Raw genomic sequence first — 26,843 nt, 5'->3', positions numbered from 1 at the left:
ACATTTGTTCAGAATGTTTAAAAATATTGCTGAGAAATTGAATATTGTATCGGAGAAATCAGGATTAATGTGGATCATCCCCATATTATTTCCCAGGTATACAGCAATGGTATAAGAGGTTCATTGTTTACCTTCGGCACATCTAGATACTTTGTGCACAAGATGGGCCGGAAATTTCCCGTCCTGCCCGCTGCGGGATTCGTAGCCGGAAAGACAGAAAATTTGGCTGACCATCTGAAAGTTTGTTGACCTCAGGTTGGAATTTCCAGTCTTTGGGCGCGTGCAGGCAGAAAATCCTGCCCCACGTTTTGGTTTATCACTTGCTCATGTTTGCGCATAGATCTGACTATTCGTGCATTCCGTCCAAGTCGGACGAAGTGGAGTTGGAATGCCTGAGCTTGTGGCTAAGGGCGGCGTGTCCCACAAGGCGTCCAAGCAGTCACTGACCAAGGTCACCAAGAAGCTGTCCAAGAAGCAGAGGAAAGTCCACAAGCAGAATTACTCCACTTACGTGTACCGGGTGCTGACCCAGATCCACCTCTCCACCTGCATCTCCTCCAAGGCCATGAGCGTCATGAACTCTTTTGTGATTGACATCTTCAAGCGCATTGCCTCTGAGACATCGCATCTCATCCACTACAACAAGTGGCACACCATCTCAGCAGAGGAGATCCAGAGCGCAGTCTGCCTCATGCTACCGGGCGAGCTAGCTAAACATGCCGTCTCCGAGGGCACCAAGGCAGTCACCAAGTACACCAACTCCACCAAAGTTGACTACACAAAGATTAAAGAAATGGACAAGAGAAGAATACAGGTTTTATCTCCACTTTGCTTGACTTGGCAACATTCCATCTCAGCAGACCTTGATTTGCACTTTGGTGGTCAACTCTGCATTAAGTTTTATTGGGTGTAGCTCTGTAGCCCCAGGCTGGCATGGCAGTTTCTGGTACCCACAGATATTGGGCTGAGAAAGTGCATGCACACTGGCCTCTCCTCTATCTCCTCTTCTCAACCTTAGCTTAGCTTTTCATTTCACCTTGTCTCTTCCAGTGCCCCTACAACCTTCCAAATGCCCAGCATCTTCATGGGCGTGATCTTACCGGCTGCTTCACACCCTGCTGCTGTTGGGTGAATTTGGTTTTCATCCAAATCTCCGCTCACTGATGAGGGACCAGAAAATCCCACCAGTGTGAAGAGCTGTAAGATTCCACCCCACACATCTCTATGCTAAGTGTCCCTGTAGTGGTATCCAAGGGTGCCAGTTCATTACACAGTAAGTCTTTGGATATATGGCCACCACTCGTCAGATGAAGGTGGACAGCTCTGCTTAGTTCCAAATCTAAGCTGTGCAGAATAGGACGAAGAAGGTCCTGATAAAGGCTGTAGAATCTCCCTGGAGAGAGAGACAATCATGCTCAGACCCTAGATATTTCTGACAGCCAACTAGAACCTTGGAGATGTCCTGAAGAAATACTCCATGCATACCAGATTCAGCCAACAGTATATGGTCTACTCTAGTTCTGTGCTAATACTACTCTTCACCCTGACTCTATACGGCAGTGGTACAACTGAGATCAGCAATTAAGTGGAATATAAGAAATCCTCTTCCCACTCCCTTTGTGCACTGGTGTGCCAACATATTGAATCTTATGGAAAACCTCATGCTGAAGGAAGTTTCTGTTGAATTTGTTAACCTAGCTTTTCCAGCACTTTGCTGAAGTTTTAAATCCAGTAACATTTTGCACCTGCAGATTGACAGTTTGCTAATGATAGTTAGTAACATTTTATTGTAACATTAAAGTACTGAGTGTAACAATTTACAGTCCAATACTGGGCACCTGGAATAAGAGGTGAGGTCCATTATGTGCAACAGGGCATGTTTTGTTATCTTTGCTGCATTCACTTATGTAACCTGAGTCTCCCCTGTGTCCATTTGTGAGTTTATCTTGGTTTCTGTTCAGGATTTGGTATTGATCATGTCAGGTAGAGGGAAAGGTGGTAAAGGGCTTGGTAAAGGCGGAGCCAAGCGGCACCGCAAGGTGCTCCGTGACAATATTCAATGTATTACCAAGCCTGCCATCAGGCGTCTGGCTCGCCACCGAGGCGTCAAGCGTATCTCTGGCTTGATCTACGAGGAGGTCCGCTGGGTGTTGAAGGTGTTTTTGGAGAATGTGATCAGAGACTTAGTAACCTACACTGAACACACCAAGCACAAAACGGTGACCGCCACGGATGTGATGTACGCGCCATAGCACTAAGGGCAGGCCCTGTATGGCTTTGGTGGTTGAGGACAGTGTAAAGAGGAACAGATCTGTTCAGGACCCAGTCGATTATTTCTATCTCTATTTTTCTCAGCCTCTCTGGGGACTTTCTCCCATGTCCATGCTTCTGATCTGCTGTTTTCTTACGTGGATTAGTGTCATACTTTGGTGTATAATTCTCCTGTGAAATGCTTTGGGATGGTTCATTACATTAAAGGTGCTATATAAATTCATGCTGTTGATGTCCCTGTCCTTGCTATTGCCCAGTAATGGCACCTCTAATTTATCCTAACAGCATTGTGGGTGTATCTATACCACAAGGACTGCAGCAATTTGAGAAGGTGACTCAGACCTGTTCAAGGACAGACAGGGATAGGTAATAAATCCTAGTTTTGCCAGAGACACCCAAATCCCATTAACAATAAAAAATACTGTGCTCTGATATCTTATCTCTCCTAATCACTTCCAAACCATCCCTCCTCCTGCAGCTTCCTACGCTCCTACCACTGTTTCAGGCTTAAATGTCCTTTGAATGAGAATGTTGCAATCTGTCTTGGCATTCTATAAAGACCCCATTGAGATACCTGCTGCTTCCTCCTTTCCAGGAACAATATCAACTACACTATCTCTGATTGCCATCCAGCCAGTTCTGTGAGCCCATCCTGCTTACCCCATCCAACATTATCTCCTTGAGTTTGCCAGCGGGCAATCATTATCCACCCCCGGCATTTCCTTCCACACTGTCCTTTCACTCATGAACATGGCCCTCACAATCCTTGAACTTATTGTGGGCGATTGTAGTGATATCCTGCCTTTGAAGCCAAAGGTGGCACACATTGACCTTGCCAAAGTCACCCCATTTGGCTATATATTGCATCCCCTGCACTCCATGTTGCATGGTAATTGTGTGACCAAATTATGCTCATCCGATCTCTCTCTGGACTTCTCTGACATTTTGTAGAATCATAGAATCCCTATAGTGCAGAAGGAGGCCATTCAACCCATCCCACCTGCACCAACTCTCCAACAGAGCACTTTACCCACACCCTCTCCCCATAACTGCATGTATTTATCCTATTAATCCCCTAACCTACACATCTTGTGACACTTAGGGGTAACTCAGCATGTCTGATCCACCTAACCTGCACATCTTTGGACTGTGGGAGGAAACTGGAGCACCCGGTGCAGACACGAGGAGAACATGCAGATTCCACACAGTCAGCCAAGGCTGGAATTAAACCTGGGTACATGGCACTGTGAGGCAGCAGTGCTCACCGCTGTGCCACCATGCCACCCACTTGCTCCACCTTTAAGAATTTCAGCTGATTCTGCCTCACTTGTCTGCCCTTTAAAATCCTTGTTGTCCAACACTGCCGACATAGCCCTATGTTTCTCACATAAATGCGCTGCCTCGTTCCCTCTTTCAGTCAATGTACTGAATGGCCCCACAGGATGTCAGCAGTTTTTAATTTCCTCAATTAGACCTTCACCTCCAACTTTGTTGTCCATAGCCCTTATCCACAGCAAAACATTTCCTCTCTGCCATCCCACACATTCATCCGGCATGGATCTCCTCTTCAATGCCTAAAGTCTGAGGGGTACAAACATCAGCTGTCCATCACCAGATCTGGATGGACTAGAGCAAGTACAAATGGCCTCTTTAATCTTTGTCAATATCACAAATTACATATTTTTAAAAGTAATGACAGTCCATGGGTTCTTTGGGCCACCATCGATTGTCTCTTTCAATCCCTGACTCTGCTCTCTCAACTCCAATAATTGCAAAAGGTTAATGAATCTTCATTGAAACTGAGGTTGAGACCATATATTCAATTTTTTTGCTTCATCTCAAATTTATACCAGTCCTTTCCACAACTTCCTTGTGTATTGCAAGGGAAATGGAACTGGGGAAAGATTGGGAAGAAGGCCCAGAAAACCTGTCCATTGGGTACAATGTACTTGTTAACTGCGAGGACGAGGGGAAAGTAATCGAGCAGGACAGTTACAAGAGAACGCATTGTGCTCCAAAATGAAGAAGAAAAGCAGAACAGAGACACGGTGGTGATCAGGGATTCTACAATTGGAGGGAGATATAATGGTATTATCACTGGATTAGTAGTTTGTAAACTGTGCACTTGGGTTTGAATCCTACCATGGGAGATGGTGAAATTTGAAATCAATAAAAATCAGGAATTAAAAATCTAATGATGACCCTGAAACCATAGTCAATTGTTGTATAAATCCTAATGTCACATAGGGAAGGAAATCTGCCATCCTTACTCCAGACCCACAGCAATATAGTTGACTTTTACTTGTCCTTTGAAATTACCTACCAAGCCTCTCAGTTCATGAATATTCGGAATGGGCAATAAATGCTGGCCTAGCCAGCAACACCTGCATCCTAGAAGTAAATCTGAAAAGGAGTCTTGAAGTGCGTGATGCCTATCTGGTGCCAGGTAAGGAATATCTCAAGGTGGCAGGAGAGAAAATTGGAAAGGGACAGGAAAATCTAGTGGTGCACCTTGGGTGGATAGGAAACTAGGTGGAATGCTTCAGGGGCTAGGAGCTAAATTGAAAAGCAGGACATCAAGGGTAAGAATACCACCTCATTGTACAAAGAACTAAGGAAGATACAGCACAGAATCAGGCCCCTTTGGCCCTCCAAGCCTGCACCAACCATGCTGCCCCACTGAATTAAAACCCCCTCTCCTGCCGGGGACCCTATCTCTCTATCCCCAACCTATTCATGTATTTGTCCAGACAGCGGCCCTTAAAAGTCACTGTCATATCTGCTTCCTTTACCTCCCCCAGCAGTGACTTCCAGGTACCCAGCACTCTCTGTGTAAAAAAGTTTGCCTCTTACATCTCTTTTAAACCTTGCTGCTCACACCTTAAACTTATGCCCTTTAGTAAGTGACTCTTCCACCCTGGGAAAAAGCTTCTGACTACCTACTCTGTCCACGCCCCTCATAAGCCTGTAGACTTTTTTCAGACTGCCCTCAACCTCCGTCATTCCAGTGAGAACAAACCAAGTTTCTCCAATCGCTCCTCATAGCTAATGCCTTCCATACCAGGCAAAATCTTGGTAAATCTTTTCTGTTCCCTCTTCAAAGCCTCCACATTCTTCTGGTAGTGTGGCGACCAGAATTGAACACTATATTCCAAGTGCGGCCTAACTAAAGTTCCATAAAGTTGCAACATGACTTGTCAATTTTTAAACTCAATGCCCCGGCTGATGAAGGCAAGCATGCCATATGCCTTCTTGACTAGCTTCTCCATCTGTATTGCCATTTTCAGTGACCTGTGTACCTGTACACCCAGATCCCTCTGCCTATCAATACTCTTAAGAGTTCTGCCATATACTGTATATTTCCTATCTGTATTAGACCTTCCAAATGCATTACCTCACATTTGTCCAGATTAAGCTCCATCTGCCATCTCTCCACCCCAAGTCTCCAACCAATCTATATCTTGCTATATCCTCTGACAATTCTCTTTGCTATCTGCAAATTCACCACCCTCTGCGTCGTCTGCAAACATACAAATCAAACCAGTTACATTTTCCTCCAAATCATTTATATATATTACAAACAGCAAAGGTCCCAGCACTGATCCCTGAGGAATGCCACTTATCACAGCCCACCATTCAGAAACGCACCCTTCCACTGCTACCCTGTTTTCTATGACCGAACCAGTTTTATACCCACTGTGCCAACTGACCTCGGATCCCAGGCGACTTCACCTTCTGCACTACTGTCATGAGAGACCTTGTCAAAGGCCTTACTGAAGTCCACATTAGACAACATCCACTGCCTTACCCTCATCAATCATCTTCATCACCTCTTTGAAAAACTCAATCAAGTTAGTGAATCATGATCTCCCCTTAACAAAACCATGTTGCCTCTTATCAATACATCCACTTATTTCCAAGTGGGAGTAAATCCTGCCTCAAAGAATCCTCTCCAATAATTTCCCTACCACCGACGCAAGGCTCACCAGCCTGTAATTACCTGGATTATCCTTGCTACTCTTTTTAATCAAAGGAACAACATTGGCCATTCTCCAATCCTCTGGGACCTCCACTGCAGCCAGTGAGGAGACAAAGATTTCTCTCAAGACCCTAGCAATTTCCTCCCTTGCCTCTTTCAGTATTCTGGGGTGTATCCCATCAGGCCCTGGGACTTGTCTACCTTAATTTTCTCAAGAATCCCAATACCTCCTCCTTTTTGATCTCAACATGACTCAAACTATGTACACACCTTTTCCCAGACTCATCATCCATCAAGCCTTTCTCTCTGTGAATACTGACACAAAGCACTCGTTTAATACCTCACCCATTTCCTCTAGCTCCGTATGTTGATTCCCTCCTCTGTCCTTGAGTGGGCCAACCCTCTCCCTGGCTTTTTATATATGTATAAGAAGCCTTGGGATTTTCCTTAATCCTGTTGGCCAATGACTTTTTGTGACTCCTTTTAGCCCTCTGTACTACTTGCTTAAGTTTTTTTCTACTTTCTTCAAATAACTTTGAAAAGCTGCAACTCCAAACAAATTGTGTTGTCATTTATTTCAAGGCTAATTTGTAAGACTTTACAAATTGGCCGCTGCATTTTTCTGCATTATAGTATTTGTTGGCTGGGAAGCATTTTGGGACGGTGTTCTGAAGTCATGAAAGGAGCTTTACAAATTTCTGCTGATTGTAAATTACAACATCAAAGTTGGAAATATCCCCAGAAATAGATGACGTACTGTGGAGGATGGTGAGGCAGGCATCCAATATAATCCCAGTTCTTCGGTCAGTAAGAACACCTCCGTCATCTTTGGCTCCCACCATAAACTTTTTTTTATTAGTACTGATTCCACCCTGGTCTCTTTCTTCAACATACATTTCTGAATCACAATGGGGTATATTTGCAAATTTGAGAATGGCATGAAGTTTACAGGATCATGAGAGGGTATACTGGAGCTTGATAATAATCAGGTAAAGAGGATGCAGACATTCACATTGGTGAGAACGTGGCTAAGACAACTTGAAAAATTTGTATTTAATTGCATCAATGCCTATAGCCCTCATCCTTAATCTGGGAATTCAAACGGAGCAAAGAAACAATTATTGAGTTATGCCCTTTGGTTTGAGAAAAATGTAGTCAAAATCAACAAGCAGGAGTAATTTAATTTTCGGGCCATTAGCGTCTCCAGGCACAAATTGATAGGAATCAATTCTTATGAAACCAACTGCTAAATTCATAAAGTAACTTAAGTTTTCTGCTGGAAGACACACAAATTCAAAATCATGCATGTCAATATTACCAAGGGAGCATGATTGATTTTGAGACAGCAGCGTAATCAAATTAACTTCAAGGAAATGCTGCATGGAAGGCTGTGGCCTGACAATGAATGCTCTGATGAACTTTTGTTTGCAACCACAGCTAAGACACAATGCTTTTCATGCCGTAACCAAATTACTTGGATCATTCCAGTGAAGTATTGCTTTACACTTGGAAAATGTACTCCATAATGATACAAGTTTGCTAACAATAGGCAGTCGGGCATGAAAGGAGCATGACAGAAAACAGGAGAAGAGGCAGGAAAGGCTACAAAAATAGCTGCAAAAGAGCCACTAGCAATAAACCAGGAACTGCTTGCTGGGAGCAAGGCATGGTGTAGCACCATTACACCGATTATACAAAGTAGAATCAGATAATCTAGTCCAAACAACTAGCATTTACAGTCCACTTGAGCTTGGCTTTCCTTATAAAAGGAAAGGCTGATGGCCTAGTGGTATTATCGTTAGACTATTAATCCAGAAACTCAGCAAGGATATTTTGGCCTTGGAGGGAGTGCAGAGGAGGTTTACTAGGCTGATACCGGAGTTGAGGGGGTTGAACTATGAGGAGAGGCTGAATAAACTAGGCTTGTACTCGTTAGAGTTTAGAAGAATGAGGGGAGATCTCATTGAGACGTATAAGATGTTGAATGGGATGGATAGGATAGAGGTGGAGAAGCTCTTCCCGCTCAGAAAGGACAGTAGGACTCGAGGGCACAGCCTCAAGATAAAGTGGGGGCGGTTTAGAACGGAGTTGAGGAGGAACTTCTTCACTCAAAGGGTGGTGAATCTCTGGAATTCTCTGCCCGTTGAAGTGGTGGAGGCTGCCTCGCTAAATATATTTAAGACGCGGGTTGATAGGTTTTTGGTAGGCAAGGGGATTAAGGGTTATGGGGAGAGGGCGGGAAAGTGGAACTGAGCCACGACAGACCAGCCATGATCTTATTGAATGGCGGGGCAGGCTCGAAGGGCTAGATGGCCTACTCCTGCTCCTATTTCTTATGTTCTTATGTTCTAATGTTCTGAGGACCTGGGTTCAAATCTGGCCACGGCAGATGGTGGAATTTGAATTCAATAAAAAAAATCTGGAATTAAGAATCTATTGATGACCATGAAAACATTATTGATTGTCAGGAAAACCCATCTGGTTCACTTATGTCTTTTAGGGAAGGAGATCTGCCTTCCTTACCCAGTCTAGCCTACATGTGACTCCAGAGCCACAGCAACGTGGTTAACTCTCAACTGCCCTCTGAACAAGGGCAACTAGGGATGGGCAATAAATGATGACCAGCCACGATGCCCATGTCCCAAGAATGAATAAAAAAAACACCCATTATTTCTTTCTCCCTCATATGCTACCTTGTATCTCCTGAAATGCATTTATAACTATAATTAGTTTAGTTCTTTCCCAGTTCTTCAGTTCTCTGCATCTACTCTATCAAAACCTTTCATAATTTTAAAGATCTCCAACAGGTTGCACCTCAGCTATCACTTTTCAAGAGAAAAAAGACCTTGTAATTCATGTTTTGTGATCGCCTGGGTCTTCTATATTCTTTTCACAATATGGTGACCACATAGTACTCCAAATGTGTCTAAATAGGGTTTGTTGCAAGTTAAGCATAACTTCTCTACTTTTCAATTCTGTCCCTCCAGAAATAACCTTGAGTGAATGGTTTGCTTTTTGTAAGGCCTTATTAAGCTAAGCTGCTATTTCTTGTAATTTATGTATTTGTACTCCCAGATCCCTTTGTTCCCTTGCTCCAGTTAGATGTTTATTTTTTCAAGTAACCTGTGTCCTCCTTATATTTTCTTATCGAAATAGGATCCCTCACCCTTATCTATGTTGGAATTAATTTGCCAGTTATATGCTTATTCTGCAAGTAAATTAGTATCTTGTATTTTGTTGCAGTCCTTTTCAATACTATCTCCCAACTTGGGCCTGAATTTTACATTCGGGGTGCACTTGAAGTTGGTGCAGGCGGAGGCAGATGTGAAATCTGCTTCCACCCAAGATTGCGTTATTAATACAAGATTATACTGGCTGGTTAATTAACGACCATTCAGTATAAAATCTGTTTTGTGAAAAACCAAGCATTTCCGACATTAAAATTGTTAATATAACATTGGTCCCAGCATTGACCCTAGCAGGATGCAGCTTTCCCTCTTTTGCCAGTCTAAATAGCCTCCCCTTTATCCCTATTCTCTACTTTCCACCTTGAAGTAACCTAGTTTTCCATTTTGTTATTAGTCCCCTGATTCCGCATTGTCTGATCTTATTTCTTAATCTCGTATATGGCACTTTATCAAAAATGTTTTGGAAACCTAAATAAATTGCATCTACTATACCACCCCAGTCTACCACTTTAAAGAGTGCAATGACGTTGGTGAAAATAAACTTTCCCTTTTCAAAACTCATGCTGACTATTCCTTATTGTATTTTTGGTTCCTGGATGTTTTTCTACTTTCTCCCTTAATAGGGATCTCATTGATATAGATATAGGTTGCTGTTAATTCAGGGGCTAGCCAGTGGATCAGATTAATGCCAAAACATGGGGCAGAATTTTATGTTCACCTGCCAGCAGGGTTGGAGGCGAGGTTGACCTTAAAATTTCTCAAATGGCCTTCCCAACGTGTTGATATCCATCCCAACCTTTCTGCAATTTTACACTTGAATGAGTCTGACCTAGGCCAGCCAATTCGCTTTTGCATCAATTAAGGCTCTTAAGTGGTCAATTATTGGTCAGTTATTGACCACTTAAGAGCCTCAATTTTCAGGCTGGTAGAAGAAGTTCAGGGGCAGGCCTCAGATGGGAACTGGGGACGGGCGTCTCCATTTGCAGCCCCCTTTTAATATCAGATGGCCCCTCAAAGGATCTGATGTCTGTGGATGCTCTCAGCGCTCTTCCCCCATCACCACGACCCCTTCCTCATTCCCCACTCACCTGATGAAGGGGCAGAGCCCCGAAAGCTAGTGGAGTTTACTGCCAAATAAATCTGTTGGACTTTAACCTGGTGTTGTGAGACTTCTTGCTGCAGAGATTGGAGATTGCCTGCCAATGCACAGATTGAATCATTCTGGACCAGAATTTAGTATTATTTGAGTTTATTTGAGTTTGATTAGTTCATTTTTCTTCTCCTTTTATTTCAAATGCATTTATATCCTTTCTTATCTCATCTTCCATGTCTTGTGCATCTGAACTGTCTCTGGTAAATACTGAAACAAAATCATCTAATATTTTCATAATTTTGCTATTGCTGCCTGTGATTTATACAGTAGGTCCATTTCCATTCTGACTTTCATTTTATTATTAATGTTGCAGTGGAATATTTTACTATTTTATTGATCCATAATCATGTACTTTAGTTTAATAATTTATATGTGTCTTCCTCATGGTTTTACTCACTTTTCCACTAATCTGTGCATTCTTTGTCATGCTTTCCCCTGCTGCTCATAGGCTTAGTGAATGCCACTTACTTTTACTCAGTTTTTCCCCTATGTCTTTATTCATCTGTTGCGTTTTATTAGTGTTTAGCTTATTCTTATTTTGGAACAAAATATCTTTTCCCTGGACTGTGTTGAACCTGTTTTAAATGTTTCCAAAGGGATTCTACTTTAAGGTTTACTGCATTTTGTTGTTAATTTTATTCTCTCAGATTTTTTTCCTCAGTCCCTTAAAATAATCCACTTCAATCTATTATGCAGGCCCTTGTCATACTTATGTGCTCTATTATTATCTTAAAAAGTGTTTCATTATAGTCTTTATTGCTAGTCAGGCCCTTGTTTTCACTCCTCTTGTTTGCACTGGCTAATTTCCCAATGTTGGATTTCTTATGCATTGCTGTTAGAAAGAACCCTGCAATCCAAAGGTTGATTGGCCATACTAAATTGCCCCTTAGTGTCATGATGACTAGCAGGGGAAATAGGTGTGGTTATAGTGATAGGGACTGGTTGGGATTGTTGTCGGTGCAGTCGGGTGTTATCAGCTCGATGGGCTGATTGGCCTCCCTTTGCACTGTAGGGATTGTTTGGATTCTATTCTGTACGTTGTAGAGCTCCATTCCCTTATCTCCTTTACCTATACTTCTGGCCAATCAGTTTTGGGATAGATTAAACACTCATGAGCATTATTGAATGTTCCTTACTAATTTTCCTGATCTCCTTTCTAAATATATTATAGCTTGAAATGTTTAATTCCCAGTTTTGATTTTTCTGCAGCCATGTCTCAGTCATCCTACTATATCTGGTTCCTTGCTATGTAAAATGGCCTCCAGTCCCTTGTTTAATTACAAACACTGGTGCCCTTACAAACAATTTAACTTATTTTCAATAGCAATTCCTTTCAATTATTTTTAAGCACCTTTTTGCACTCTGGCTGGGATTTTCTGGCCCACTGCACTGAGACCTGTCATCGGGGGTCTGTCTTGCGGCGGGACCAGAAGATCCCGGCGGCAGGCCGGACTGGAAAATCCTGGCCCCTGTTCCAGTTATTCCCTGCACGTTTGCATTCTCCCTTTACTTAATCTGACCTCTGCTCTTTTTTAAAATTTGTTTATATTTAGGCTTGCTTCATTTCTTGTAGAGCCCTTTCCACAAGATGAGATGCCTCCTGGGAATGTGGTAATGAGTGAGGAGGATAGTATAAGACTTCAGGAGGACAGACTGGTGAAATGGGCAGACATATGGCTGATGAAATTTAATGCACAGAAGTAGTAGGAAGAGTGAGGCTAGGAAATGGGTATTTTAAAGAAGATCCAGGAACAGAGGGAGCCAAGCATATGTGCACACAAACCTTTGAAGTTGGTAGGACAAGTTGAGAAAGCTGTTAAAGAGTTATGCAAGATCTTTGACTTTATAAACAGAGGCTTAGAGTACAAAAGAAAGGAAGTTAGCTAAACATTTATCAATCACTGGTTCGGCTCCTGTTGAGGGGTGTCCAATTCGGGTTATCGCACTTTAGAAGGATCTTAGGAAAAGTGTAAAGGAGATTTATTTAAATGATCTGGAAGGAAAAAGAGCTGACGTTTCGAGTCCAGATGACCCTTTGTCAAAACCAGCTCTTTTCTTTCCTTACAGATCCTGCTGAGATTTTCCAGCGTTTTCTCTTTTGGTTTCAGATTCCAGCATCCGCAGTTTATTGTTCTTTTAAAGCATTGAATACAACATTTGTTTACATTTATCAGAAAATCAACAAAGGTTACAGTGACTTTTATTTTGCTTTTGTTTTACTTAAATGACACCAGGAATGCAAAACTTCAGTTATGCAGGGAAACTGGTGTTGATTACCTTTAAACAGAAATGGTTAAGGGGAGATTATTTAGAGTTCAAAATCATGAAGGACTTTTTATAAATTAAATTTAAAGAAACTGTTTCCACTGGCAGAAGGGTCTATACCCAGAAGACACAGATTTAAGGGGATTGGCAAAAGAACTAGAGGGGACAAAAGCAGAGTATTTTTTCCACAGTGAGTTATCATGATCTGAAATGCACTGCTTGGAAGGGTGGTGGAAGCAGTGACAATAATAATTTTAAAAAAAGAATTGGACAAAAACTTGAAGGGGATAAAGTTGCATGGCAATGAGGAAATGATAGAGGAATGAAAGTGCTTTCAAAGATCGGCCACAGGCAGAATAGACCAATTTTGCAGTTCTGTATTCATCTACAATACCTCTTTAACAACTGAATCCACTTGACCTAGACACATAATAATAGTAAAATTACACATGATACAGAATTGTTTAGCTGTCCAATTAAATTTAAACACAAAAATGCAACTGTATATATGTATGTACAACACATATACACATAGATCAGAAAAGCTAAATTCTTAAACGACTTACAGCAGGTAATCTTTAACTTTGGATAACATTGTTCATTATTTCTCCATGAATTTAAATTTTTTTGTTAAGTTTTATCTCCTTTTGTAGATCATTTTAAAATCTTTTGCTTTGCTCTCAGTGCAGTGTGTATTTGTGTAATAATTTTATACCATGTGAATTTAAGTTGATAAAAGCATTTATTATGCTGTTCCAGTTGAGGAATGCTGCATTAAAGAAACTCTCTTTGTTAATGCCTACCTGGTCAATCAAGTATCTCTCTTGCTGCTTTTAAACTGCATCAGTGGCAGAAGCTGCCAGCCGCAGAACACAATTGAGCGTTATATAAAAGCAACTTCAACAGACAGGTATTGCATTAAAATACTGGCAAGATATTCTTTATGCCAATATTTCTCAGTTTTTAAAAATTTTATTCACAAAATTTCAGAAGGCAGTTCCTTAATTTCCTCACTGTCGTTAGGTCAAAATCCTGTAACTCTCTTCCTGACAGTATTGCGTGTTTTCCTACAACACACGGACATTAGCAGTTCGGGAAGGCGGCTCACCGTCATCTTCTCAAGGGCAATTAGAAATGGCAATAAATGGTAGCCTAGCCAGTGACACTCACATCCCATGAACAAATATAAATAAAATGCCACTCTCATAAGGTACTGAGCTATAGAGTTAGGAATGGCTCAGTTCTGTTCCCTCATGTGGAGTCAGTTAGCCGATCTTAGTCCTGATGATGGTGTGGCGGGACAACTGGTCTCAACGTTTCCCAGGTTTAAGAGAGAAAATAAAATCAGCTGATTTGTATACCAAATACTGCTATTAGAAGTGCATCTTTACTTGCACTGGTTTTTGCTTTTCTTCAATAGAGCCGGGTGATAGTCTATTGATTGTCATTCACCCTTGTCCCAGAAATTGATCGGGTCAATTTGCACTTCCAGTAATTTGGGGCACAAAAGTAATTAGAGTTAAAGGGTGAAGAAAAGATTCATCTCTTGACAAAGGCTGAGAGACACCCCACTCCAGCAAATTCTGGGTCACTGTAACCTTTGTTACTTTTCTGATAAATGTAAACAAGTGTTGTATTCAATGCTTTAAAAGAACAATAAACTGCGGATGCTGGAAGCAAATACACAGGTCAACAAAGGGAATATTTGGAGGCCTCAAGGACTAGGGTAATACAGCCAAACATAAGAACTATGCCAATATCTAGATCACTGCACTTTTTATGGAAGGAATTATTGACCCAGGAGCAGGAAACTTGAATGATTTTTCCTGTACCATGGAATTGCAATTAGAGCAGAGAATATAAGTTTTGTAAGATTTTCTAAGATCACCCCAGCTCAAGGAACTGTACCTCATCTTTTAACTAGGCATTTTACAGACTCCTGGATGCAACATTCAGTTTAACAATTTTAGATCATTACCTCCGCACCCACTTTGTTGTCTTTTCTTTGCTGGTTTTGGTATTTTTCTCTTGTCTCTCTCTCTCCTTTTTTCTTTGCTTTGCATGGTAGCTGTACATGATTTTGCTATTCATGCTTCCTCTTGATTTATCCTTTGTTATTTGTCCCCTCGCCATTCTCTTTGATCTTCCACTATGAACTCTTTTGTCCCTCTGACTTCAACCCTATGATTGATCATCCCTTTCTTCTTCCCATCCCCTTTCTTCCTCCCATCCTTCCACATTTTGCGAGCTTAAAACCTACTATATCTCTAACTTTGCTCAAAATTAGCAACGGTTATTGACAGAAACATTGGCTCTGCTTCTCTCTCCAGATGTTGCCAGAATTTTCTCATTTTATTTCCGATTTGTGGCATCTGCAGCATTTATTCCTATTTATTTAAATGACACATCATAGAAATGCTGCGACACAGAACATTTTGAATCATCGTAATAGTTCACCACCTCTTGAAAAATGGCTCTATTGATGATACTTTGATTTTTATTGGTCAAAGCAAACGTAAGTATCTAAGAAGGAAATATTCTGCACTTTCCACAACTGCTGGATGTAGTGTGACTAATTGACATAGAATTATAATAGACAGAAGAAAGTTTCTCCACTCATATGCATGGGCTGGCTCTCTGCAAGAGCAATTCACCTAGTGCCCCTCTCCACCATAACTGCAATTTTTTTCTGTTTAGATAACTCTCCAATTCCCTTTTGAAAGCCACCAATCTCACAGGCAGTCAATTCCAGATCCTAACCATTTGTTATGTTTAAATAAATGTTCTTCTTCATACTGCTATTGCTTCTTTTACCAATCACCTTAAATAGGTGTCCTTTGGACCAGCAATGGGAACAGTTCTCCCTATCTCAGGACGATTGACTGGTGAATAAGGGATTGTCCCTTATTTTGACTGCCCTATGCCTTGAGAGATGCCTTTTGTCCTGTATTTCTAGGACAGCCTGTGAAGAAACTGATCCTGGGAGTCTCCTGAGGGTGAGTTTGAGTGATTCAAGTGGGACTGCCAGTGAGCGTGTTGGCCAGCAGAGAGATATTGTGACTCAACAAGAAAATTTGTAAGATGAAGGCTCTGACGAAGGGTCAGCCAGACTTGAAACATTGACTCTACTCTCTAAATGGATACAAAATTGGCTTCTTGACAGAAGCCAGAGGGTGGTTGTAGGGAGTTGTTTTTCAAACTGGAGGCCTGTGACCAACGGTGTGTCTCAGGGATCAGTGCTGAGCCCGCTGTTATTTGTCATTTACTTTAATGATTTGGATGAGAATATAGGGGGCATGGTTAGTAAGTTTGCAGATGACACCAAGATTGGTGGCATAGTGGACAGTGAAGAAAATTATCTCCAATTCCAAAGGGATCTTGATCAATTGGGCCAGATGAGAGTTTAGACAAATGTGAGATGATGCATTTTGGTAGATTGAACCAGGGTAGGACTTAGTTAATGGTAGGGCATTGGGGAGAGTTACAGAACAAGGGATCTAGGGGTACATGTTCATAGCTCCTTGAAAATGGAGTCGCAGGTGGACAGAGTGGTGAAGAAGGCATTTGGCTTGCTTGGTTTCATCGGTCAGAACACTGAATACAGGAGTTGGGATGTCTTGTTGAAGACATTGGTAAGGCCTCACTTGGAATACTGTGTGCAATTCTGGTCAATTATAGAAAAGATATTATTAAACTAGAAAGAGTGCAGAAAAGATTTACTAGGATGCTACCGTGACTTGATGGATTGAGTTATCAGGAAAGGCTGGATAGACTGGGACTTTTTTCTCTGGAGCGTAGGAGGCTGAGGGGTGACCTTATAGAGGTCTATAAAATAATGAGGGCATAGACAAGGTAGATAGTCAATATCTTTTCCTAAGGTTGGGGAGTCTAAAACTAGAGGGCATAGGTTTAAGGTGACAGGGGAGAGATACAAAAGTGTTCAGAGGGGCAATTTTTTCACATAGAGGGTAGTGAATGTTTGGAACAAGCTGCCGGAGGTAGGTATAATTTTATCTTTTAAGAACATAAGAACATAAGAAATAGGAGCAGGAGTAGGCATTCTAGCCCTTCGAGCCTGCCCCGCCATTCAATAAGATCATGGCTGATCTGTCGCTGCTCAGTTCCACTTTCCCGCCCTCTCCCCATAACCTTGAATCCCCTCTCTTATCAAAAACCCATCAACCCGCGTCTTAAAAATATTTACCGAGGCAGCCTCCACCACTTCAACGGGCAGAGAACTCCAGAGATTCACCACCCTTTGAGTGATGAAGTTCCTTCTCAACTCCGTTCTAAACCGCCCCCCGTTTATCTTGAGACTGTGCCCCCTAGTCCTACTGTCTTTTTTGAGCGGGAAGAGTCTCTCCACCTCTATCCTATCCATCCCATTCATCATCTTATACGTCTCAATGAGATCTCCCCTCATTCTTCTAAACTCTAACGAGTACAAGCCTAGTTTATTCAGCCTCTCCTCATAGCTCAACCCCTTCAACTCCGGTATCAGCCTCGTAAACCTCCTCTGCACTCCCTCCAAGGCCAAAATATCTTTGCGCAGGTGCGGCGCCCAGAACTGCACACAGTACTCCAGCTGCGGCCTCACCAATGCCCTATACAGCCGCAGCAAGACCTCCCTACTTTTATATTCAATCCCCCTCGCTATGAAGGCCAGCATCCCATTCGCCTTCCTGACCACCTGCTGCACCTGCAAGCTGGGTTTTTGCGACTCATGCACAAGGATCCCGAGGTCCCTCTGCACCGTCGCCTGCTGCAGTTTTTCGCCCCGTAAGTAATAGTCCTTCCTACCATTCTTCCTACCAAAGTGGACCACCTCACACTTGCCAACATTAAATTCCATTTGCCATTTCCTGGCCCATTCGCCCAGCCTATCTAGATCCTTCTGCAGACTCTCCACACCCTCCGCACAATTTGCCGTTCCCCCAATCTTGGTGTCATCAGCAAATTTTGACACCATACACTCGGTTCCCTCCTCCAGGTCATCTATATAAATGGTAAAAAAACATTTAGATATTACATGGGTAAGACAGGTATAGATGGATATGGGCCAAATGCGGGCAATTGGGATTAACTTAGGGGTTTTTAAAAAAGGGCAGCATGGACAAGTTGGGCCGAAGGGCCTGTTTCCATGCTGTAAAACCTCTGTGACTCACTGACTCTCTCCACTGATACTGTCAGACTTTTCTGGCATTTTCTGTTTTTAGTTTTGAAGAAAAGTTCAGTTTTAATTGATTTTTAAACCCCAGCTCTCATTCATTATATCATTGTCTCAAGATTTCTCATCTCCAGTCCATCTGATAGTTAAATCCTTCACCCTATCTTCATGATCACAAGCCCATCCTCGTCATCCTGGGTTGTAGAGTTGAAGTGTCCTTTATCTTATACAGTTATCTTATCTTTATCTTATACAGAATCGCTACAGTGCCGTAGGAAGGCCATTCGGCCCATCAAGTCTGCACCAGCTCTCCAACATCTTACTCATGCCCTATCCCTGTAAACTCACACATTTACTCCACTGATCCCCCGAACCTACGCATCTTGCGACACTAAGCGGCAGGTTACCACGACCAATCCAGCTAACCCGTAAATCTTTGTCTAGAGTTGTCCTATCCTATAATAATATTTTTGACTTAGCTTTCCCCAAAGGTCAACAACAGTTCACATAACACTAGTTTATTTTCATTTATTCGTATCACAAGTAGGCTTACGTTAACACTGCAATGAAAGTTGCTGTGAAAATCCCGTAGACGCCACACTCGGGAGGGAGAATTTAGCACGGCCAATGCACCTAACCCCAACACTTCTTTCAGACCGTGGGAGGAAACTAGACCACCAGGAGAAAACACACAAGGTAGAACGTGCAGACTCTGCACAGTACAGTAATCCAAGCGGGGAATCGAACGTGTATCCTAGGCACTGCGAGGTAGTAGTGCTAACCCACTGTGCCACCAGAGTTGAAGAGGTGTCGTAGCTGCTCCTTTGAGGTGACAGCCGCTCTGATTGTTCCATCACAATGGTGAGATTGGGGAGGGCAGGCCCAGCTGGCGGCGCCTCCTCCTGGTTGTGGTAGCCATGGCGCATGCACCAGATCCCGGGCCGTTTGCGTGCTCGCGGCGGCTGACGTCACCAAGATGGCGGCGCTTTGAGCTCCAGCGCCAGTGGGAAGTGGAGAAGCAGCGACAGGAGCCGCGGCCGCCAGCCTCCCCTCCCCGTCAGTGAGCCCGGAGACCGTCACCTCACCCCACCTCATCTCACCTCCCTCTCAATGTCGGATAACCAGAGTTGGAATTCTTCCTCCGAAGAGGATCTGGACACCGAGTCCGGGCCGCCTGTTGAGCTGTGCGGGATACTGAGCAAGGTGAGCCCGGGGCTGCACTCCCCCCCTCCCTCCCCTCACACCATCGGCGCCACAGCTTCTCTCCCCCGTCACCTTCCTCCGGTAGGAGGGCGGAGAGGAGGGAGTTTGGTCTGGCTGTGAATCCCCTCCCCGGGGAGGAGGGGAGAGGAGCCTGGGCTCCCTCATGTCAGGAGCCTCCCCAGCGGGGACCCCACCGATATTCAACTCCTCGGCCGCTTCTCGCCGTCTCCCCGGTAACGGAAAGGCGACAGCTGGAGCTCTTGTGGCCTGTCCCCGAGCACTGGCCCCGGGGGGCGGGGGGTAACGCTCACTGATTTTATTACAAACGGCTTGATATTGAGATGCAAAGTTATTAAAAGTGGGAGTCGCCGCCACACGAGTTTCATTCTTGCTCACAGTGTATTTATCGGTCACTGTTTATTTTCTTAAATAATGCAAAGGAATGTTTTATTTTGACAACTCCCGTGCGTTGTTTGACAATCAGCGTAAAAGTTGTGCTGTTATGTTTTGGTCTCTTTAACCCCAGAATCCAAAGTGTACGTGTATATGTGTGTGTGTGTGGACCTGGTGCTTGCTGGCTGATTTGCCGGAGCCTTTTTTTTAACTTTACTGTGAACTCGGGCGTGTTCGTGTTGTTGCAACACTGGCGCTAGAGTGAGTAACGCACCCATCTGCCAGTTGCTTGCTCTTCTGTGAAACTGACTTGGATTGCGATTTCCCAACGGTTTGTGCAATAAATCCACCCTGTAGGATGCTGACAACAGGGAATCCAATATTTTGATCCGTTTGAATTGTGTAATTCAAAACAGCCCACATCCCGGTGTTTTACTATCTATTCGTTTTCACGTTTTATTTGCAGTGGACCAACTATATCCACGGTTGGCAGGACCGATGGGTGGTTTTAAAAACCAATACTTTGAGTTACTACAAATCTGAAGATGAAACGGAGTATGGTTGTAGGGGATCAATCTGTCTGAGCAAGGCTGTCATTACTGTGAGTTTGCCAACATTTTGCATTTCTCTTCTTGGTTTGCGCCATTCTATTTTCATTGTATTGTATACGATAGATGTATTTCACTAACGTTTACTTGGAGATTGAGTCTTACAGAATACCTGTAGTTGAAAAACGCAAGCGTAATAATAGTTTTATAATATACCGATGTTCTCTGCTAGTTTTATGTTGAGAGCTCATTGGACTGACACTTTAACACTTTTTTTCTCTCCCATAATCTCAGGTAATAGCTGTTTGGACTGCAATTGCCCTACCATTCTGCATTTCAATGTTGCTCTTTGAATAGCTTATGTTTATTTTAGCTTGCACGTGAATAGAAAATTAGTATTTAATCAGCAATAACATTATTTTTGTTCCCAGTCTTCTTCTAATATAGGTCTGATAGTGGAATAGTAATTATGATGTCTTTCACAATCTCAGGATGTCTCTAAGCAACTTAAAGCCACTGAAGTACTTTTGAAGCGTCGTCACTGTTGTAATATAATAAAAGTAAGGCAGTGTTGTAATTGGAAACTGGATATTAACTTATAGTTTCCTTACTGCTCTCAGTAATAATACTAAGGTGTTGTGCAATGGCTCCTTTTGATAAAATATAATCATTTCAAATTCTTAGTCCTCTTAAAATCTGGTTCCTTGAAGTCAGTCAGAGTGTAGATTATTTTCTATCTCCTGTGGAGAATTGTATTTTTTCCAGTTTGATCTTGATGGTAAAGCTGAAGTTTGGAACTTTAGACAAATTGAGGTTGCCTTTGTTCAGTCTAATGCAGCATTTCTACCAAGCCACTTTGAAATTCAATAGCCCTTCCAATATACATACCGTTCAGGGCATTTTCAAAAACTGAGATGACGTGAAATATTCATTAGTGCAACAACTAGTTTTGGATCTGTTTTTAAAATTATTTCTTCATGGGATGTGGGTGTCACTTACAAGGTCAGCATTTGTTGCCCATCCCAGACCAGGTAAGGATGGCAGATTTCCAACTTAACTGTGCCAAGTTGACAAGGTTAATTTCTAACATCTTTACTTAGGGACAACTTTGTACGTAGTTACTTCAGGCTTATCAGTGTTGATGTTGAAGCAAAGTACATGGCTATTTACATTTAAAAATCAAGTTAAATCTGATTGAAAGTCCTCCTTTGACAAGGCATCATAGCAAAGAAAGAAGTCAATGAATTGGTCCTGTGGTAATTGCCACTTTGCTGCTTTCTTGCTAGTCACTGTATGAAGCTTCTCATTTCTTCTGTTAAGGGGGTGATGGAATGCAGAAATGTTTTTACTGACTTGCCAACTTTTTCTTGGTGTTAGGTAAAATATTATCTATTAAATATGGTTCTTTAAAATTACAGGGATGGGGGAGCAAGTATGAATGCTGATAGTTGAATAACAGTAATGACTGACATTTATATAGTGCATTTAACATAATATCTCCCATGGTGCTAAGCAAGGGCAAAAATAATCAAAACACCAAGTCGCAAAAAGAAAGATACCTGGATCAAAGAGGTGGATTTTAAGGAGCATCTTGAAAGAGGAAGGAGTGAGGAACAGTGGTTTTAAGAAGGGTGTTTCAGAGCATAGAGCCAAGACAGCTGAAAGCATGGCCACCAGTGATGGAGCAATTAAAATTGGGATTGTGCAATAGCCAAAATTAAGAGGTTGCGATGTCTAGTAGGGCTGGAGAATGTTAGAATGACAAGGAGATGCAAGATCGAGGGATTTGAAGGATGAGAATTTTAAAATTCAGATGTTTCACGGGAAACCAGTGGAAAAATTTTGTGGCGTGGGGAGTAAAAATGGTGACGATGGTGCGGTCATATAGTAGGGAGCTCATCTTTGGAGTCCTACCAGCAGTTTCCAGGGTGGAAATGTGGTCAAGGAACAGTGTTTGTGGTGGGGTCCAAATGCAATGACTTTAAGTTGTAGACTATTTAGTTGGAGGAAATTTCTGCTCACCCAATATTGGATGTCAAACAAGCAATGCAACAAATCAGAGACAGTGAAGAGATCCAAAGAAGTGGTGGCAAGAAAGCATCGACTCTTGTTGGCATAGATGTGATAACTGATATTTTGTTTTTGGATGGCATCACTAAGGGGTGGCATGTAAATGAGAAATAGAATGGAGTCAAGAGTCCATTGGGAGCTTCAAAAGTAACAATGCAGAAGCAGAGAGAAAACACTTCAAGAATACCTTCAAATCCTCCTTGAAAGTGTGCTGCACCCCATTAAAATCTGAGAATCCCTGGCCCAAGCCTTCCCAAAATGAAGGAAAATCATTTGGGAGGCAGCTGAACATGTGTTTCAATGAAGACAGTAGGTTGAAGGCAAATGACTACAGTGAGAAAAGCGTGTGGCACCCCATTCATCCACTCTTCCAACCACTATCTGTCCCACCTGCGACAGAAATTGGGTTGTGCATTGGACTTGTCTGACAGTTGACAACGAATTTTTAGTGTGGAAGCAAGTCCTCCTTAACTCTTGGGGACTGCCAGAGAAGAAGCTGGACTCCTTAACATTTCCTAGGATGAGGCATTACTTATTTTTGCAATAGTCTACTTTGAATAAACACTGCACCGTATTACTGTACTTAGATTGCTTAACCAAAATCATAAAATTGTGTACTTAACATTCAAATATCTACAACCAGAGCATAGCAATCAAGTTAGTTAATTAAAGGTGTGCACTTTTTCAATTGGGTTGAAGTGTTGTTCATTAAAACTTCATTTTTTTTCTCAAACTCAGCAAACTGTGAGTGTTAAGTTAGTGCATCATTTACCATGAGAGTTCTGATTGAGTGTCCAATGTGCTGTTCAGTCAAAGGGTGACAACGGAGTCAAATGTAGTTGTATTTTCCTGAAGAGACTGTTGATTAGTGATCTGGAAATAACCAGTTCTGCCTCTTTGCTGCCCATCCTATCCTGAGGGCACTAAGATAACTTCTAAAACCTTTAATAATGCTGAGGTTACAGGACTCTGCGTAAGCATGAATTAAATAGGGGACCTAGGGTGTGGTTGTTTTGGCTCTCGCTGCTTTCACATTGAAAGAGCTGAATATGTAAATAGTGATCTGATGTTATTTGTTCTTCATTATGACCAAATCTTAACTAAATATATTATGTAGTTTGTTTTGGAAGGGTGTCCAAATATGTTATTTATATAAACAATCAGTAAATCTTCACTATGTTCTGTTTTATACAATATCAGCAATAAAACAAATAGAATGATTGTCAAAACAATAGGAATCACTTCTGACACAGTAGAGTACTGTGGATACCTTTCAAACCCTTTACCAGAATAAGTTGCCATCATTGGGAGAGGAGTGACAGCTCGAGTGAATACTTGACAGGTCAAGCTAGGTGAACTCATTGTACCACATCTTTGGAGCTTGTCAGCAGGTGCATTCATCCTTATACTTTGACCTATTTATGGAATAAATTATGTACAGCATTGTCTCCAGCATTCCAGAATGCAAAATAGGTGGGCAGCATTTTGGCCATTTCAACTGTAGGAAAGCAGCAATATTATTTGATCAGTTGTGCCCTTCCAAATTGGGATTGCATCTAGAAAGGGTAGGAATATTGTCCAGTTTTGGGTGCCTTTATTAAGAAGGATTTCAAAGTAATGGAGAGATTACAGAAATGATTCACTAAGTTGACCACTGGTTTGAGATGCTTTAGTTATGAAGAGAATTAAATAAATTGTTTTTTTTCCCATTAGAACAGAAAAGATTGTGGAGTTCTGATAGAGATGTTCAAAATTGGAGAGTTTTTGATGACGTACATAGGGAAAAACGAGTTAATCATTTGCTGAGTGGATAAGACAGAAATTTAAACATCCTAACACAGGAACAAAATTGGGAAAGTTTTTTTCAGCGGAACAGTGTTAGACCACAGAATACCATCCCAAAGATGGCAATGGAAATCGAATCATAATGTTTTTTGAAGGGAACTTGAGCTTTAAAAAAAAAGGGACCGAGTTAAATGTCTTTTCTGAGTCAGCAAAAGTCTGATGGGTCAGCCTTCAAAACTGAAATTGCATGAAAGAATACTTTGAACTACATAATAGTTAATAGTTGGATATACCATTAGTTGGGGTGTGAACAGTTTGAGGGGGTCATCAGTATTGCACAATATTATCTGCTTTCATATTTTTGTGTTAATAGACAGCAAAATTACACTAAATGTACCTTGTGTTACGAGATTTATGCGCTGTATCTGAGCAATAGCTGAAGTTGATATCGGCTCCTTTTTGGAGTATAATTCAATGAATTTTAAGTCAGCTTTTGTTATATTTTGTGTTTATGCACTTTAAATGTTTTGGTAGGTTTTCTTCCTCTGGGGTAAATAAGTTGCTGCTGATGAAAATTTGCCACTATAGACACCTAGGTTGGAATTTACCCCACAACCTGCCGTGTGTTTCATGGCGGCAGGATCTTCTGGTCCTGCCGTTGTCAACAGGGTTTCCCATTGAATGCACCCCTTGCTGCCGTGAAACCCATTGTGGGGATGTGCCACCAGCAGGAATGAAAGATCCCATCAGTGTGAATGGTCAGAAAGTTCTAACCCTGGTGTCCATGACATACTCCCTGTCATGATCAAATGGAGAGTAAACCTGCTAACCTGCTGACCTGCTTATTCCACTGAGCTCTCCAAACATTCTGTTGCCATTGCACAGTTTTCCATTTCCTGCTGTAATCCTGAGTGCTAATTATTAGCAACTACTTATTTTGAAACATGTTTTTGAGGTGAACTTGGGCAGTGCTGATCTCTGGTACTGTCCCCAAGAAAATTCATTAAATGATGTTTTAAAACTGCAACTCAATTTTGATCCAAGATCCCAAAGCTGGCAGTAATAGTGCGTAGTGCCAACGATTATGCTGAAGTCAGTTCAACTTTCAGAATGTGATCTGAAGTTCAAAAAAGTTGAGATGCTGAAAGTTGAGATGAGTTATAAAAGAAGCAAATTTCCAGGATAAATTTCTAGTTTTCAGTGAATTACCTGATTTCGGTTCAAGCAGCAGGAAGACACTATAATTGGCCTCACCTGCTCTGTTTGAAGGGGAAAATTTCAGTGTCCCCAACCTTGACTTATTGATCTCTTGCTGGAGGTTTTTGAATATGGGCATTGTGTGAGAGGATTGAGGTTTGCTGCGATGTTGCATGCAGTCCTGTAGTCCACCTATACCACCCATTAGTTTGACACATTTAATGTTCACTTAGGCAAGCTATGGAAGGTGATTGGGAACTGTACTAAAGCAAGGAATCATCATTATAAGGAGGTCAAGCTGTCTGCATTTTAGTATGTTCACTTCATAGTATAGAGCTTTTCAGCTGTTTTACCTTTTAGTCTCTTAAATGTCTTATTTCTGACTCCTATTTGTAGAGTAGACCTGGAGCATTACTTACAAGTTGGTTTGTAAGATTTAGTTATGCAGTGAGACTTGCTTAACCAATCTTATTCATTTTGTATTTGCTTGGGATGTGGTACGAATTTCTGTAGTTAATGTGACAAAAAAGCTCTAATCAAGGCATAAATACCAATATGCAAGTCTTTAAAAAGGTGATGTATAAGTACCAGTTGGTTCCTTCTTTCACAGCTCAAAACATTCTTTTGAACTACAAGACAAGTTTATCTTACTGAGTTGCTGAAGTGATGAGCAAAATCTAACCACAGTTTTTCATAATTCAGTTCGATAGAACAAAAAGCATCGACATCCCATAATGGTTTACTGACAAACCCATGACCCCTCGTGATGTTTTACTTTGTGCAGTAAGATGTTCAGCTGACTAAAAGGACAAATTTCAGCTGGAAAATAGTATGATGTTGTATATTTTTGCTGATCTTAAATTTGGGCTATCTGGTTTTACCATAGGGCAGAACTTTTACCAGTCAACACTTGACGGCTAATTCTGGACTCTGCTTCTTGTATCCAGTCACCAACTTTCCCCCTCTTCATTTGGGCGATTAGTCCTTTTAAAATCATCTTTAAAGATTTACAGGAAGCACGTATCCTGGGCCACGGATCACAAGCACAGTTGAAGAACTTTTCTACATTTAAAGTGTACATACTCAACTTATAATTATTCAACAGATTATAATACTGACAGCTCATGAGTTCTGATGAAAGGTCACAGACATGAAGTTTTAACTGTGTCTCTGCGTAGATCCTGCAAGACATGAATATATCCAACAATGTTTGTCATTTATTATCATCCTGAGTCACTGTTTAGTGAGCTCGGACATTGCATGTTGAATGCAGAAACAACAGTCCAGTAGGGATTCTAATAAGAAAATACCGATCTTTTACTTCAGCTTTTACCAGTCTTGTCATTCTTACGCATTTGTCCATTAATGTTTTGACACCACTTCAAAAAAACTTGCTTCCTTTAGTTTTGTTTCTTTTGAGGGAGCAAACAGTGCAATTTAGAGAAAATCAAAACAAAAATTGTGGAACAAATAATCCTAAGGATATAGAATATGGAGGAAAGAAAACAGATGGTCAGGGCAAATAGTGTTCAGTATTAGTGTTAGTGGATGGCATGGTGGCACAGTGGTTAGCACTGCTGCCTCAGTGCCAGGGATCCGGGTTTGATTCTTGGGTTGGGTCGCT

The 26,843-nt window shown here is 41.8% G+C and overlaps 3 protein-coding genes across 7 annotated transcripts in view; all 3 read left to right on the top strand.

Annotated features, from left to right (window-relative positions):
- The first annotated feature begins 388 nt into the window (after nt 1-388).
- Nucleotides 389-913, top strand: LOC145343547 (histone H2B type 1-A-like). Its single transcript, XM_080189796.1, has one exon. It carries the CDS (start codon nt 389-391, stop codon nt 911-913), a length of 525 nt encoding a protein of 174 aa, XP_080045922.1.
- A 1,063-nt stretch (nt 914-1,976) lies between these two features.
- On the top strand, nt 1,977-2,252 carry LOC145343482 (histone H4 type VIII-like). Its single transcript, XM_080189726.1, has one exon. It carries the CDS (start codon nt 1,977-1,979, stop codon nt 2,250-2,252), a length of 276 nt encoding a protein of 91 aa, XP_080045852.1.
- A 16,729-nt stretch (nt 2,253-18,981) lies between these two features.
- The window catches only part of LOC145343223 (ceramide transfer protein), a 134,967-nt gene continuing 127,105 nt past the window's right edge, over nt 18,982-26,843 (top strand). For all 5 annotated transcript variants that reach the window (XM_080189300.1, XM_080189298.1, XM_080189299.1 and 2 more), the window contains exons 1-2: nt 18,982-19,226; nt 20,086-20,220. In XM_080189300.1, the coding sequence (XP_080045426.1) occupies nt 19,134-19,226; nt 20,086-20,220 (228 nt within the window). In that variant the 5' untranslated portion in view covers nt 18,982-19,133. The remainder of the gene's footprint in view (nt 19,227-20,085; nt 20,221-26,843) is intronic.

This window comes from Carcharhinus amblyrhynchos, chromosome 5 (genome assembly GCF_965287045.1).
Source record: "Carcharhinus amblyrhynchos chromosome 5, sCarAmb.v2.hapA, whole genome shotgun sequence".
Lineage (NCBI taxonomy): Eukaryota > Metazoa > Chordata > Chondrichthyes > Carcharhiniformes > Carcharhinidae > Carcharhinus > Carcharhinus amblyrhynchos.
This window is presented reverse-complemented; position numbering and strand designations above follow the sequence as displayed.